Here is a 15,329-nt window from a genome sequence, read left to right as displayed (position 1 = left end):
AGCAGTAGCTCCTATCTTAAAAGTAGTGGATCCCAATGAACCATTTGTGGTTAAGACAAATGCCAATGATTTTGTTGTTGGGGTGGTACTTTTACAAAAAGGTCAACCAGTGGATTTTGACAGCAAATAGATAGCATAAGAAGAGCTTAGGTAGAGCACGAAGTTATGCAAACCCCCACCGTAGAAAGTTGGAGTTTGAAGTAAATGAGAAAGTCTACCTTAAGGTACCTGAATCTTCAGAATCTCTAAAGATAGGAAAATGTCCAAAGTTTTCTCCTAGACATTGTGGACCATTCACAATGCTTAAGAGGATTGGAGAACTTGCTTACAAATTAGCCTTACCTGAGAGATGTAGAGTACATCTAGTTTTTCATGTTAATAGGCTAAAAAGAAAATTAGGAAATGATGATAATCTCCTTGGAAATGAAGTCCTAGTTGAACTCATTGAACCTACATCTTTATCACATGAACCACAAAGAATTTAGATAAATAAGAAAAAAGAACACGACATACTATTTGGCAAGAATGTCTGGTTAAGTGGAAAGATAGACCTGAAGAGAGTTCAACATGGGAAAGGGTAAGAAATCTCCAGAGGAGGTTTCCCAATTTTGTTTTTGAGGACGTACACCTTCTTAAGGGGAAGGGAATGTTACGTCAGCCATAATCCCAGAACCGTTTGGTGTGGTTATGGTGAAGTGGGAAACCAGAGGGCTCGACAATGCTTGCATCAATGGGAGTTTAGAGGGTCGGCGACTAGAGATTACCCTAGGCCTAGGCAACAATATGGAGTGCATAAGTAAGGCCTAAATGGGCATAGAGGTTTTAAGGTCCAAATGGTCCAAATGGACACATGGCACTCAAGAGAACACCATGTGGCAAGCGTTGGGCTGGGATGGAGGATTCCAAAAGGAACTTGAGAGAGAGCAAGTTCATGTGACAAGGAAGGGAATCCGTGGTAGGGTGGAACAGATAGAGCTGAGCCCTTCTTTATGGTGATAGCAGCATTACATCAACCCCTTGACAATAATTACTGCTCAACAATCATTTGAAAAATGGAAGATTGATTCCATGGGACCCATACATCTAGTCTGCAAAGGGGACACAAGAACACTACATCATTATGGCCATGGACTACTTCACGAAGTGGAATGAAGATAAACTCGTAAGAAAAGCAGATGCTAGAAGCACAACAAAGTCCTTGTATGGAAATGTGATTACATGATTTGGATGCTCCATTGAAATTTTGTAGATAGAGGCACACATTTTGTCAATGAGGTAATCCAAGAACTTTTGTCTGGCTTTATAGCTATCCACAGAAAAAGCACACCTTACTATCCTTAAGGCAATTGACAAGCCGAGTCTACCAACAAACTACTACATATTGTCCTCACCAAAATGGTGGAGCCCAAGAGATTTGACTGGGCAGAAAAGCTTAATGCAGCCTTATGGGCATATCAAACCACACTAAAGGTTAGTATAGGATTTATGCCATTTCAATTCATGTACAGCCTTGAAGTAGTTGTCCCATTGGAATTGTTAGTACCAAAGAAATAGTCCATTCAAAAGAAATCATGATGCTTAAAGATGATCAAATCCATGCCATAACCAACACAAACAATGAGTTGTAAAAAAGCATCAAAGATTCGAAGCATCAAGGTCAAGCACTAGAGTAGGAATGTATTGCTTCAAAGGAGCAAATTGTGAATGCTAAAGCAAAACTAGATACTCAGAAACAAGTAATTGGTATTTCAATAGTGGTTGGTGTCAATTCTACACTCTATAAATTAGTTTGTGTACTCTGCAAGAAAAGTATGATCTCTAGGCAATTAGATAAGGTTTTTTGTAAGAGTTGTGACAAGCACCTAGCCCTCCAAAAGATCAAAGGCATGATTACAACACTCAAGGGAGTTGAGGTTGAAGTAATTCTAAAGGATGCAATAGTTAATAAAGTGCTTCAGTTGTCCTCTCCTTCAGACAGTTGCTTGAAGAGAATATGCATGCTTCATGATCAATTGCCAGAACAGCCAAAAGCAGCTCAACAATATAATAGTATAAAGCTTGCCTACACCTCAACACTTGGTAAATATAAAGAAAAATACATAGAGCTACAAAATCAAAAGGCAATAATTCTCAAATTGGAAGTTCAACTCCTGAATCAAGTCGATAATGATGCGGAGGAGCCAACACAAAATCTGTTGCTACAAGGCACCACCACATTCTACCAAGATCTGGTTGTAGTACTTAAGCGAGAGGATCATCTCAAAGGATGAGCTCTCATTTAGTAGTGGAGACACTTGCAACTCAAGATGCTACATGAAGTATTTGGTCTTGATTGGACCAGTCCAGTGAGCACAATGACTCTCAGGGATCTATGCCAAAAATGGATGAGGATGAGAAAAATGTGTTTTGTCTCTCAATGCATGCAAACCTCATATAGCTAAAACCTTAGGCAATACTTCTATATGAATGCTTGATGGGAACTCCTCCGAGTCTTTGGGTAATAGCTGGACTCTTACCCTACTACAACAATCACCATCAACCTCCCTAGGATATAGTTCTAAGTCAAATCCAACATTAAAGTTGACAATGCCTTCAAAAATCGACAAAGATCTGCCTGAAGAATATGTGACCTACCTCCAATCTAATCTCCCCTATCTGACCACTCTCTTTTCTGATCTTCTCACATCCTTCGCTAACTTCAATAACATCCTCTGCACTTTTCCTAAAATCCATGCTAACCTGTATTCCTTGCCATGCCTCTTTGCCCATGCCCATCAAACACTTCCTACTAATCCAAGAGTCCAATCCTACCATCTCGAAACACTGAAAATTTTCCCACTACTTGAAAACCCTTCCCTTAAGGATTATCAAGTCACTAAATCCATTTGCCCTACCCTTCCTCCAATTCCCACCAATGTCTCTTCTTCCCCCTTCTCTAATTCACTACTTGCTTCCACCTATTGTTTGTCCTCTATAACCTCTTCCTCTCCCCCCAGACCACATATTCCTTATATCCCAATTGAAAGTCCAATGGAAGGCGCCATCAATAATCGATTCCAACAATGAGCTTCACGATTTGGATAATGAGCACCCACATAGGAGTTGAAGAAGGATATAGACAGGATTCTAATGCCTGGTAATCCCATAGGTGAATTTTGGAGGCACTACCTAGACATGTATTCAAGAGGAGGATGGGATTCCTGTGGGATTTCCATACACATTTGCCAAGTGCAAATCACTATAGACATAAAAGCCACAACTTGCATGGCGTAGACCAAAGCTACTCAGAGAAAAGTGCCTCATTGAGTATTTACAAGCTCCATCTTCCTATTAAAGGCATCCCACATTCAAGGGTGGTAGCAATGGGATTTCCTATTACTTGGCTTATGGTCAAAAAGGGGTTTCATAAGAATTAATGCATTAGCTACTACTTCCTTAGTCTTCTTTGCAAAAATCTTAAAAATTTAGAAACAAAACATAAGAAAACTCTTTTAGCCACTCCACCATTAATCGCTTCCTTAATATGTTTTGCAGAAACTCTTTTAGCCACTCCACCATTAATATGTTTTGTAGAAACTCTCTCTATATATAACATCACTTGCATGCTAGGGTTCTTTCTTTGGAAGGTTCTGCCTACATGAGTCACCCTCAAGGACTTAGAGGTTTGCCAACCAAGTCATCAATATCCTATCTCTATCGCTAGTATTAGGGTCAATGCCAAACTTAATTTCCTTGTACACCTTTTGATTGTTGTGGTTTGAGCATGTATCATCTCCTCAGTTTTCTATGGCATGTATCATCTCCTCATCTCATGCTATTTTGTTGTAGCATTGGAATGGAACATGTCTATTTTGTGTCAAGGTTCAAGAGATTTACCCTATTGTAGAAACCTCCTCTACATGCACTTGGCTATTACAACCCTTCATCCAATGGACTTATTACCAATTTCTACTCTTTTGAAGTTTGAGCTGCATCCCTTTGCCTTGCATGTCGATATCTTCATTCTTCCTTTACATTTTGCTACAGTCTCCCTTTTGGGTAAACTCCTTGCCTTGCTCGTTCCCTCCATCCACTGGTGTTTTGGGAAAACTAAAAAATCAAAGGATTGCCAAATGCCCATCACTAATGTAACATGTGTCAAGAAATAGTATGAATCTAACCTTTTGATTTAGATATGTCCCTTGGAATTGGTATCTCAACATTGTTCAGACTATTAGAGGTGTGATCTCATAGAATTTAGTCATGCTTAATGTCCTCTTGCTTCTTCACATGATGACCAGGGAGGAACAAATTATTAGTAGTATTCTCCAACTATTCCAAAAAACCATCCATACATGATGGCATCTATCCAACAATCTAATCCAAATAGGGCAATCAAAATAGTGATATAAAACACAAGTGACCATGGCATTGCTAGAACCACGACATTTGTAAAGGAAACGATCTTCCAAGGACATAATTCCTTGTCTACTCTGAACATAACATAATTAGAAAAAACATCCTCTTGACAAATTCAATATCAAGATTCCTACTTAAAACCCTACATCAGCTCGAGATGATTATGGTTATCTGGCTGCAAGGGAGAACAATGTAGGTTGAGCCCATGACAAAAGGTCTGACATGGAAGGGCCATCTAGATGTACATCAAGACCTCATTGTCTAGGATTGCAGATCACTATACCTTCAAGAGGAAGTATGCAGATCACCACACCTTCAAGAGGAAGTATCCATGAAAGTCCTTCTCCCACAGTAGCTTGCATGACATTCTTAACTGTTCCATTCCCATTACTTAGAATCAATCAGGATCTTGACACTTCTGTCACTATCATAACCTGCTCTTAGAAACTCTCTCAACTTTGAACGACAAGCTTGGTTAGATCCCTTGGGATCTTCATCACTACTTTTCACCATCACATAGCTTGCAAGGAGAGGTGTGTTTATCACTACCCCTCCCACAGAGAACCTCAATTAGGTGCAAGTCATTCCTTATATTTTCTGAGAACTTGAATTGTACTTTAGGTACAAGATATTTTTTCAAAAACCAATTTGTTTGCTATTTTCTCTTCTAAATATGGTTTTTCCCTTTGTTTTTTGCCTTAGTTTTTTTACCATTGAGCTATTAGAATAAAATTGTGTATGTTTTACTATACTTAGTACACGAATTTTATGTTATACATGTTACTTGCGTAAGATTGGATACTAATACTACACTACAAGTTCTAGGTGGGCAACATTTTTGTTACATTTCTAGCAATGATAAAAAAGGTATCATTTTTAACCTTCGATTTTCCTAGATAGATAGCTACATTGCTTTATTTAAAAAAATAAACAAGAACTACTATTATAATTTTTCAAATTGTGTTCACATCCTTTTATAAGTCCCTTTCTTAGTTTATTCTAGCATAAAGAAGTATTGGGGGTAGGTGATGATGCATGCACTTTTTGAATTGCAATAGTTCCAACATATTATAATTTCTTAGATGGATATGAGTTAGTATACCTTCAAGGGATTACAAGAGGCTTGTAAAACTGGGAGATCAGGTTGATGTTTTAAAACAATGTACTATACATATTTATTGATATATATGAAATCTCTAATAATGGTGATTCAGATTTGACCAAATTTTGGAGGTAGTCATCATGCAGACGCATGCAAGCATGCACAAGTATGCACATGGATAAAAACATACGCACACACAGACATGTTTGTTCATATTCATATACACATGTGCACGTGCGTGCACACACACACACACACACACACACACACACACACACACACATCCGTGCAAGCATGCACCCATGGACATGTGCATGCATGCATGTGCACGCAAGTGACACAGACACACGCATGACAAGTGCAGGTATGTGCTGGTGCGTTGATGCATTCATGTGCGTGTGCCAACATGCGTGCACATATACACACATATACACACACAAGTACCTCCCATGCACACATGCTCGCATGCGCATTCATGCATACACACACACATGCATGCATGCATGATTGTGTTATGAGAATTAGAATTATTTATAATTGATTCCATCCTTCGTTATTTGGATTTGATTACATGGTTGAGGCATTTGTGCTTGCCGAATGGTAGTGATGCATATGTGCTCCTACATGGTTGAATATATGGCTGTGGCTGTATGAGTGTGTGGCATTAAGTGCACCACTTTCAAGATGAGTGTGTGGCATCGTGTGCACCGTCCATCCGTGGTTGATATGATTTCATGTGCAATTATTATTATAATAGTTGATTTGATGAATCAATTAATTGATCGCTACTGACAGAGTCATATGCTTGAGTTCAGGTGACAAGAACGGATGATGAGGATGGATGGCTATGCGAGGATACTACTTGAGATGTCGCATGATTTTGTGCTATGGCTGCATGCCAAGTTTTGTATTAAATTGATGTCATAAGCCGTGGACAATAATTAGAAGTAGAAGGCTTTATAATTTGAATAGCAAAAAGCTATATGCTCATCCCATTGTTGGACAAAGGATAATTTTGTATATGCTATTTTTGGCTCAAGGAGCGTTAATAGAAGATGTTAAATACTCTAGGTGAGGTGGGAGTTTTTCTCTAACTCACTTAGGGGGGGGAAGGTTGCACCCAGTCTCTGTGTCGCCATCTTCACGCACATGCATGAGCACTACGTAGAGAGAGAGAGAGAGAGAGAGAGAGAGAGAGAGAGAGAGAGAGAGAGAGAGAGAGAGAGAGAGAGAGATTTGGGCACTTGTTTCCTTTACATGCAAAACATATTAATTTGTTGATTATCACATTGTGATTGTACTATTGGAAAACCTTTTGTTGAAAACCACCCTTGGCATTATTGTTGAGACATTGTGTGTATATGTGCGTGTGATTTCATACCCCAAAAAAATGCAAGGGAAAAAATATTTATACTTTTTGTGCATGCAAGGTTGCATGATACATGCAAGGTTGATGATTACCTTTGGGTTTGCTCTTTAAAATTGTGTGCGTGAGAGAGAGAGAGAGAGAGAGAGAGAGAGAGAGAGAGAGAGAGAGAGAGGGAATGGTTGGGTTCTCCTTTTTGTGAATATAAAAAAGGGCATGATACATGCAACATTGATGTTCCCTTTGGGTTTGCTCTTTAAAGCCCTTGTGAAAGTGTAGTGGAGGAAACTCTCATGTTTTTGCAATTTCAAGCTTGCAAGTTCATGGCTAAATGTTCAATTTTGAGTGTCCGAAGCGTATACCATGTATAGAATAATTTCCTTTGGAGTGAGAGGTTTGAGGTTGAGATGCTCATATAGGATTAACTATCAGAATCTCTCCACATAAGTGGAGGGCACGTGTTAAAGGCATAGGAAGGTGTGAGCATTCTCCTAGAGATACCTCTTCATGTGTGGTAGCTTTAATACTTAAACCATTTGCTAGAACAAAGAGGAGAATTTATATTAGGAGGGTGGTAAGCCCTACCAAAACTTGACCTAAGTACAAAATTTGGCAAACTAGAACACAAGCTTATGGGTTAAAAAAAAAGGTTTAAGTGGATATGAGCACCAATGGCAGAAAATAATTTAATGTTATTGTGGATCTTATGAAAAACTTTGAGTTTCGATAAGAATACTATTCACCACTAAGTTTTATAAAATTTTATTAGTCACACAAATAACAAGTCCCACTCAAAATTTGTGGTGCCCAAGACCCACACTGATAACAAGTCGTACTCAAAATTTTGATTGAAAAGTGATGGTTGTAGCCACACGAGAGAGAAAGGTGAGGTTAAAAGAGTGGATTCTTGGCACACCGCCACGATGGCAAGTTGGAACTACTGCTAACCGGGTAGATTGCCAACCTCCAGCTATCTATTGACATTGGTAGCTTTAAGGGGGTAACCACTAACCACATATGCCTAGGCGGACATGTCCTTGGGTCTTAGGATGAATACGAATAGGAAATGGCCACGTGGACAAAAGGACCATTAATAATACGAGAGGCACTCTTCCCGCCCCTCTCTCCCAACAACAAGCATCTTCCTCCCGTTACCCCCTTCCCCCGCCCGCCCCCCCCCTGCAGCTTTCCAACAGTTGCATGCAGTGCCGTAGCTGTAGCGGCACGGGAAGCACTGAGTGAAGGAGGAGTCAGTTGAGGTCGAGGGGGCGAGAAAGAGAGAGAGAGAGAGACACACACACACAGAGTGAGTTACCTTTCCTCGCTCGAACAATTTTGCTCTCAACTCTCCAAGCCGCGGACACTTCGAGGGCAGGAAGGAGGAGGAGAGAGAAGGGGAGAAGAATCTCGTTTTCCTTCGCAAAGATTTTACTCCCTCTGAGTCTGAGCTCTCGAGGATCGCGGACACTTCGAGGGGGAGAACGGAAGAGGTGGCGGAAGGGATAGAAGCAGAAACGACGATCAGTTTGCAACCTCTGCGTCGCTTTGTCCGAAGTCCCACACCTCGCCAAGAATAGGAGAAGAGGTTGGAAGCGAACAGTCATGGTCTCAGTTATCTTTTGCGTGGTCTCTGCGACGGGCTCCATAGCAGTCGCTGGAGCTGAGGGAAGGCGAAAGAGGGGGACGGGAAGCTCTTGTAACTGAGAGTGTTTTTTTGCAGCCTGCAAACTAGGCCTCATTTGCGGTGCCTTGTGTGCCGGCAACATCGCCCTCCTACAGCGCGTTATTTGTAACTGCCATTGTAGCGCACTGCAGAGCACGGTCTGTTCTCTGCGTGTACCACTCTCACCCACATGAATGGAACAGCCCAAAGGTTCCCTCTTTTGGTTCAATTTGAGGCTCGATCCTTCCTGGTTTGAAAGGAACTCAGACTCCTGTGCCCTCTTCTTTTGCTGCCAAGCAAGTTTTCTTGCCCCACTCCTTCCAAGGTCCGGCTACTTTGTTCCAACAAAAGATACACTTCACGCTTGAGGCGTGGTCGAAACCGTCTCATTGTGAACGGTATCCATTTTAATTCCTCCCTTTGACTTGTTCTGAAAGGAGGTTGCGTTCATAGACATCTTTTCCTGGTTTGGTTGCCTCACGCCAAGGGGCCAAATATCTGCATCATTCCATTAAAGTAGGCAGTCGCACACTCGCTGTTTACCAGCAAGCAAAACTGTGCTGCTTTGTGAGACTCCACACGTCTTTCGTTTTCTTTGTCCTATATCTGTGCCAGTTAATTTTTACGTCTGCTGCTGCAGCTAATGTTGACGCTTCTCCTTTTTAACTTAAGGATAACCAGTTTCATCACATTAATCTCACCAGCTGGAGTACTCCACCAAGCCCGTTTGTGTGGGAATTCCCCTTTTAATTGGGTCTGATTGAAACTTCTAGTGGGTTTCCACTTTTGCGGGGCCCACAAACTTTAGGAAGAGATATTGTGGGTCCTCCTGTATCTTCTTGAACTCAGCGCACATTGATGCCCTCCTCTTCAATCTGCTCGCGGAACACTTTGACGCCTCATGTTTGGCACTTGAGATCTTCACTATATCAGCTTCGACGCCTCATGATTGGCACTCGAGATTTTCAGAGTAAGTTTATTTATCTTTTCTGCATGAATTCTTTTCTAGTGCTTCTGTACAATTGTGCCCTTGAACCTGAGGTATATATGTATAATGTAAAGTAGACGCTTCAAGATATTGTGTGCTTCCTTTGTCTTGCTTGCTCTTGGTCTGGCAGTGGTGGAGCTTTTTTGTGTTCCGAGTGCTTTGCCTGCTGAATTTGCTTATTAAAGCAGATCAAATAAGGTGTAATTCGTGTTTTCTCTCAAATTATGTATTGGTGCTTTCACAGGGAAGTAGTGTAGAAATCGGTCAGTGGAGGAAGTAGTCAGAAGGTCACCATGTAAGAGCCAAAACATCTTGCTTGCTATGCCATTATATTGAACAACAAGTAGATGGATACTGGCAAAAACAACCCCTTGAGCGCTTATAAGAGTAACCAAGGTATCTAATATGTCTGTTTACAAAGACCCAAGAGTAGTTAAGCCGCTCTTACAAAAATGAGACGCCTGCCATGACGTCCAGTCTGTCTCTACTGGAACTGGAAGCAGTCTTCTCTCGGATAGACAAGTGGTAAACTGAGTACACATAACATGAGCCTTGCAAACTATCACAAGCAGCACTGCTGGGCAGCTCATGGGTAAGTGCAGAAGCTCAGGAAACAGCAAGGTGGCAGAGGGCACCAGAAAGCCCGAACTCGTACAAAGCTACTCAACCCATGAGGTTCATACATGGACACATTTGGCCTTTCCTTGCTGTGTATTTCTTTGTGACCCCTATCTGATCACGAGTTTCGTGCTGAAAGCATTGCAATTCTGCTGTTGTAAAAAGGCTACATGTCTGACGGTGGCATGCTCAGCGTCAAAATGTGCCCTAACTATGTGAGTGCTGCCCTAGTCCGTGGACATATGCTGAGTAACACTATGTTTTTAGCCTAAACTGGGTAGTCCTTAAGCTCTTAAAGACATGAATGAACAAAACCTTGATGCCATAATGTAATATGTGGACTAAGTGCCAAAGTAACACAATGTTTCTAGCATAAGCACAGACAAAAGGTATGAAAGAATGTGCCTCTGACTAGGCTCCTTATGAACTTCAGAAAAAGCTAGGGTGGAATTCTGTCTTTGTTGGGGGTTTTGATGTTTGACAAAGCAAGCAGCAGACGCAGTTGTGGACATGCTTTCATTTCATGTAAGTGGCTGATTCTTTTCTCAGCTAGCTATGTGTTTGAGACGCGTATCTTGCAAGCCCTTCCATGGATGCTTTTGGGATTTTTTTTTCACTTGTTGCTTTTGGAAGGTGGTTGCTCAGGATCTCAATCTTCCAGCATAACTGGCTAGGGTGGATTTCTCTCTTTGTTGGGGGGGCTTGAGCTTTGACAAAGTGCTTCAACGTGCGTACTTGGGGACATGCTTTATTAAGGCAAGTGCTAGGTGCTTTGTCCGCTAGCTACATGTTTGAGACTTGTATTTGCCCGTCCAAGGATGCTTTTGGAAAAAATTTCGCTCATTGCTTTATAAAGGCAGCTGCTAAAGAAGATTGCCTTCAAGCAAAAGTATACACATTTGTTTGATTTTTAGTACAGGTGTCTTCTCATGTAATGTTAAACTTTTATGCCCTGTACCTGCTCTTTTGTAGATTCTGTACTTTCTTAACACCAATTCTTGGATGAGGATGGAAAAGGTACAATCTGGACTTGTGCAACTTCCTAACATCCCAAACTTGCGCAGGTCCTGTGACTCAACAGATCTGTAATAGTTCTTGACAAATGATCAAAGGAATGTAAGAGTCCCTATACACGAGGTGTGAACACCTTCAGAAAGCTCTGCAATGGTCTGAAAACACCTCTTTTAATGAAAATGGGTAGATTAATTTTGTTTTTGAATTTTTAATGTCTAGTTGAGTCAAGTTTTTGGGGGACACTCCTGACTTCAGTCCTTTCATTTACAGAAATTGTACTGGCTACTGGGCATCTCAGGAACATTTGGAGCTGTTTGAATAATGGTTGCTACTAGGGCTTCCTATTATAGGCATTAGGCCAGGCAGAACAATATCTGCGGCAATATTTTATTGTAACGTAGCTGCTGAACACTATGGCAACAAAATATCTTAAAGGGGAAGGTAGAGCTGCTCACAGAGGATTTGTTGGCAGTCCTGCTCATCTTCCTCCCAGAATTCCTCCTTTTGCCAGTATTGGAGGTTCTTCTGCGGATTTGGGCACTGGCCTGTACAGTCATCAGAATAGTCTAAGCTTGAGTGGAAGCCAAAGACAGCATCAGCGTACACCTTCGTGCAGCTTCCTGACTCAGGAGCAACCTTCTTGGCTGGATGATTTACTGGACGATTCTGATGTCCCAAGTAAAAAAGGCTCTCATAGGCGATGTGCGAGTGACTCATTCACATATCTAGAGAGCTCTGGAGGCCTGTATACAATAAGTAACATTGCAGAGGAGGAGGAGTTTGATGGCAATGATGCGCTCATTTTACCACCACAAGAATCTGCATTGGAACATCTAGATGGTGACCAACTGTCCGTGCTTTTGAAAGAAATCCAGCAACTGCAGAAGCAGCAGAACGTTCCCATCAGTGTCAGGGCACAACCTTCCGTCTTAAATTTTGATAGCAGGACAACAAATAAGAATGGAGCACTCTCTATGATAGTTGCTGATCCTTCTCACTCAAATAGCAGTAACACGGTTAGATCTTTGATCAAGGTGGTGCCGGGGCAGCTGGTTTCTGGACCTGAAGGTGAAACTTTTGAAGATGAGGAGTTTTCCAGCCAACATGGCACAGCAGCAGATTCAACATGCCCAGTTGAAGTCAACCTTGATTCTAAGCCAGCAAAGCGGTGAGTATTTGATGAGCGTGCATGTCTCTTTTTCCCGTAGAGGCTGGCAATATACTGCTAAATGTTGAGTCAAGGTAAGCATTGTAGTGCTTTTCAGTTGGAAACTTGGATGACCGGCTATTTACGGTTAAGAGTTCTAGCTAACAGGCAATCTGCTCAGCGGTCCCGAGTTCGAAAGCTACAGTACATTGCAGAGCTTGAGAGGATTGTTAATAATTTACAGGTGACCACATTGTTTCTGATATGTAACATTGTTCAGGCATCTGAGTTCTCATTTTCAAGCTTCAATTTTTGGTCAAGTCTCCCACAATCTATGCTAACAATGTGTTCTTTTTTAACAGAATGAGGTGTCCATGTTATCACCTCAAGTGACTTATCTTGAGCATCAACGTGTTCTTTTGGACATGGACAACAGTGCCCTAAAGCAGCGGATTGCTATTTATATGCGCGAGAAAAAGTTAAAGGATTGTGAGTATTAGGGCTAGCAAGTTGTCCTTTAAGCTTCACTGCATGTTTGTTTCTTAAATTGTTTGTAGGATTGGATATATTCTATTCTTACAAAGGTATATGTCTCTTAATTTGTTTGTTCATCCATACGGTTCTGAATCCAATTAAGCTCACTGTGCAGCTCACAATGAGGTTTTGAAGAAAGAGGTACAGAGATTACAAAAGCTGCATCAATTTCAGCTGCTATACCAGGAACAAAAACAGAAACAGCAGCAGTCACAACAACACTTACAGCGCCATTCTTCTTTGCCCTCTGATTTTGGCCTTCAAACACAGCGATACAGCCAGCTGACCTTTGGTTATGAGCAGGCCAACTCGGACACTTCCTTGTCTGTTTCTCTTACTGGGCTTATGGAAAACTTGGCTGGTGTATCTCTGGACGCTGGTTCAAGTAATGAAAGTGTAAACAACAGTGGCAGGCTGAATGGGCTAAGAGCAGCTCTTCCTTCCAACTGCACCGTAGCAGTTGGGGGCAAACTTTCAGAAGGCAGGCATTAGGATGTAAATGCAATTAATGGTGTTGTTGGTACTTGACTTCTAGGATCAGTATAAGGGGTTTGAGTGTATCCTTCAAGAGTTTTGTCAACTTCCAGGCAGGAATCTAGGTGTCCAAACTGGAGGATGATAGCTTGTCTGATTTCTTTGACTCATTCATGGTCTGGAAGGAGCGGGACTACATGCTATGGACAGTCAGGACCTACTCAGATTATCATGTAATGTAGTCAATCTGGATCTAGTCACTTTTCGAAGGGGTAATTTTGTGGGACTGAAATACTCCAAATGTTATCTAGTGGCATATTTGCAGATCCTAAAGATCAGAAGGCCTGGGGATTCAAAGAATCTGTTCATTCCTCGATGATCTAGAGACCACTGCTTTACGCTCATTGAGGTGTAAAACCTTGTTCCTTTTCTAGGACTGTCCATATCTGAAGGTGCAGTGAGAGAGGTAAATTTTAAGAATTGATTAAGGCTCTCATACTTTGTTAACCAAGGACAAAGGATCATATTCAGATTATATATGACACCATAGTGTCTTCTCCGTGTTGCGTGTATCTTTCCTCGAGTCGTTTCTAAGTATTTCATATTACAGTTCCTGGAAGAATACTGAGATATCCAGCTTTGTTCAAAATAAATGGATGGTTGATAATCGATTCGACCTAATATTTACATCAAATACAAGCTTTGGAACAGTTTCCTAGTTTCAGTTGTCTAAGCTGGTTCCAGACCACGCTGCCTCTATGAAATTTGTTGTGCTTAGCTCTGAGAATTGTAAAGAGGATGCTTGCTTATTAGCATTCCAGTCACTTCTTTTCTGCACAACGGTTTGAACTAGTACTTCCCGTAAGTACAAGCTTTGGTGTTAACAGTTTTCCTAGTTTCAGGTGTTTAATCTATGCTAACTTGAAAAATATACAGTCCCTGATCAAGCTGCCTCTATAGTATTTGTGCATAGCTCTGAGAAGTATGAAAAGGATGCTTTCTTAATTAGCATTCTACTCCTGTGAATAGGCAGATGGTTTGAGGATTAATGGCTTCACTTGAGCTGTGTTTAGTAGTTTCGGTTGTGCAACCTAGACCTGTCTTTTAATTTAAGAGAATTGGTTTTCTGGTCTAGACAACAAATGCAAGCTTTGGCATAGTTTTCACAGTTTCGTTTGTTTAATCTATGCTAAGTTGAAGAATATATGGTTTTTGACCACGCTGCCTCTTTGTCTTTTAATTTAAGTGTCTTTTCTGGTCTAGACAACAGATACAAGCTTTGGAACAGTTTTTATAGTTTCAGTTCTTTAATCTATGCTACGTAGACGAATATACGGTACATGACCACTGATGTTTGTGCTTAGCTCTGAGAATTATAATATGGTGCCCCTAGAGAATTTTAAATCAAAATTCCTATTAACTAGTTGTGGGGAAAAGAAGAGGGATCAAAAGGCAGAGGTCAAGGGCATGATTAATACTAAGGGATAAAGGGGGGAGGGGAGAAGTTTTAATTAAAGGATAATGGAGGGTTGGCGCCTTAAAGAGGGAGGCACTAGAGATTGGGGAGGGGATGAAGGGCCACTTATAAAAGGGGTGGGGGGCCACTTATGAAGGGGTATTAAAGAAGGGATGTCTTAAAGGGGGAGGGGAAAGAGGGACCTTTTATAATATTATGGTTAGTAATTGGCGGGTTATACCACACTATAGCTTAGTGGTAGGGCTCACTCTTGAGAATCACAAGAGAGTGGGTTCGAATCCTTTCTTCAAAAGATTAACCTATGCTCATAAAATAATGTGCATTCTCTTGGACTTAGGCTTAAAAGATTAAGCTATGTTTAAAATAAATTAAGCTTAAATTAACCTATAAACATGGCTTAATTGGAGGGGAAAGAGGGACCTTTTATAATATTATGGTTAGTAGTTGGCAAGTTATACCACACTATAGCTTAGTGGTAGGGCTCACTCTTGAGAATCACAAGAGAGTGGGTTAGAATCCTTTCTTCAAAAGATTAACCTATGCTCATA

The 15,329-nt window shown here is 41.1% G+C and overlaps 1 protein-coding gene across 8 annotated transcripts; it reads left to right on the top strand.

Annotated features, from left to right (window-relative positions):
• The first annotated feature begins 8,007 nt into the window (after positions 1-8,007).
• Positions 8,008-14,074, top strand: LOC147895543 (uncharacterized protein At4g06598-like). Of its 8 annotated transcripts, none has more exons than XM_087383354.1 (8): positions 8,008-9,499; positions 10,569-10,660; positions 10,797-10,891; positions 11,200-11,272; positions 11,420-12,317; positions 12,465-12,540; positions 12,659-12,785; positions 12,946-14,074. In XM_087383354.1, exons 5-8 carry the CDS (start codon positions 11,563-11,565, stop codon positions 13,320-13,322), a joined length of 1,335 nt encoding a protein of 444 aa, XP_087239480.1. In that variant the 5' UTR covers positions 8,008-9,499; positions 10,569-10,660; positions 10,797-10,891; positions 11,200-11,272; positions 11,420-11,562; the 3' UTR covers positions 13,323-14,074. The 8 variants fall into 8 exon arrangements, with proteins under 8 accessions (XP_087239480.1, XP_087239482.1, XP_087239484.1 ...); XM_087383349.1 differs by lacking the exon at positions 8,008-9,499 and adding an exon at positions 10,124-10,350; XM_087383350.1 differs by lacking the exon at positions 8,008-9,499 and adding an exon at positions 10,124-10,350 and having other exon boundaries at positions 11,200-11,302.
• The last annotated feature ends 1,255 nt before the right edge of the window (positions 14,075-15,329 follow it).

This window comes from Dipteris shenzhenensis, chromosome 13 (assembly GCF_047967505.1).
Source record: "Dipteris shenzhenensis isolate YYH24624 ecotype China chromosome 13, Dip_SZ_1.0, whole genome shotgun sequence".
Taxonomy (NCBI): Eukaryota; Viridiplantae; Streptophyta; class Polypodiopsida; order Gleicheniales; family Dipteridaceae; genus Dipteris; species Dipteris shenzhenensis.
The sequence above is the reverse complement of the archived record's forward strand: the minus strand, read 5'-3'. Positions and strand labels throughout refer to the sequence as shown.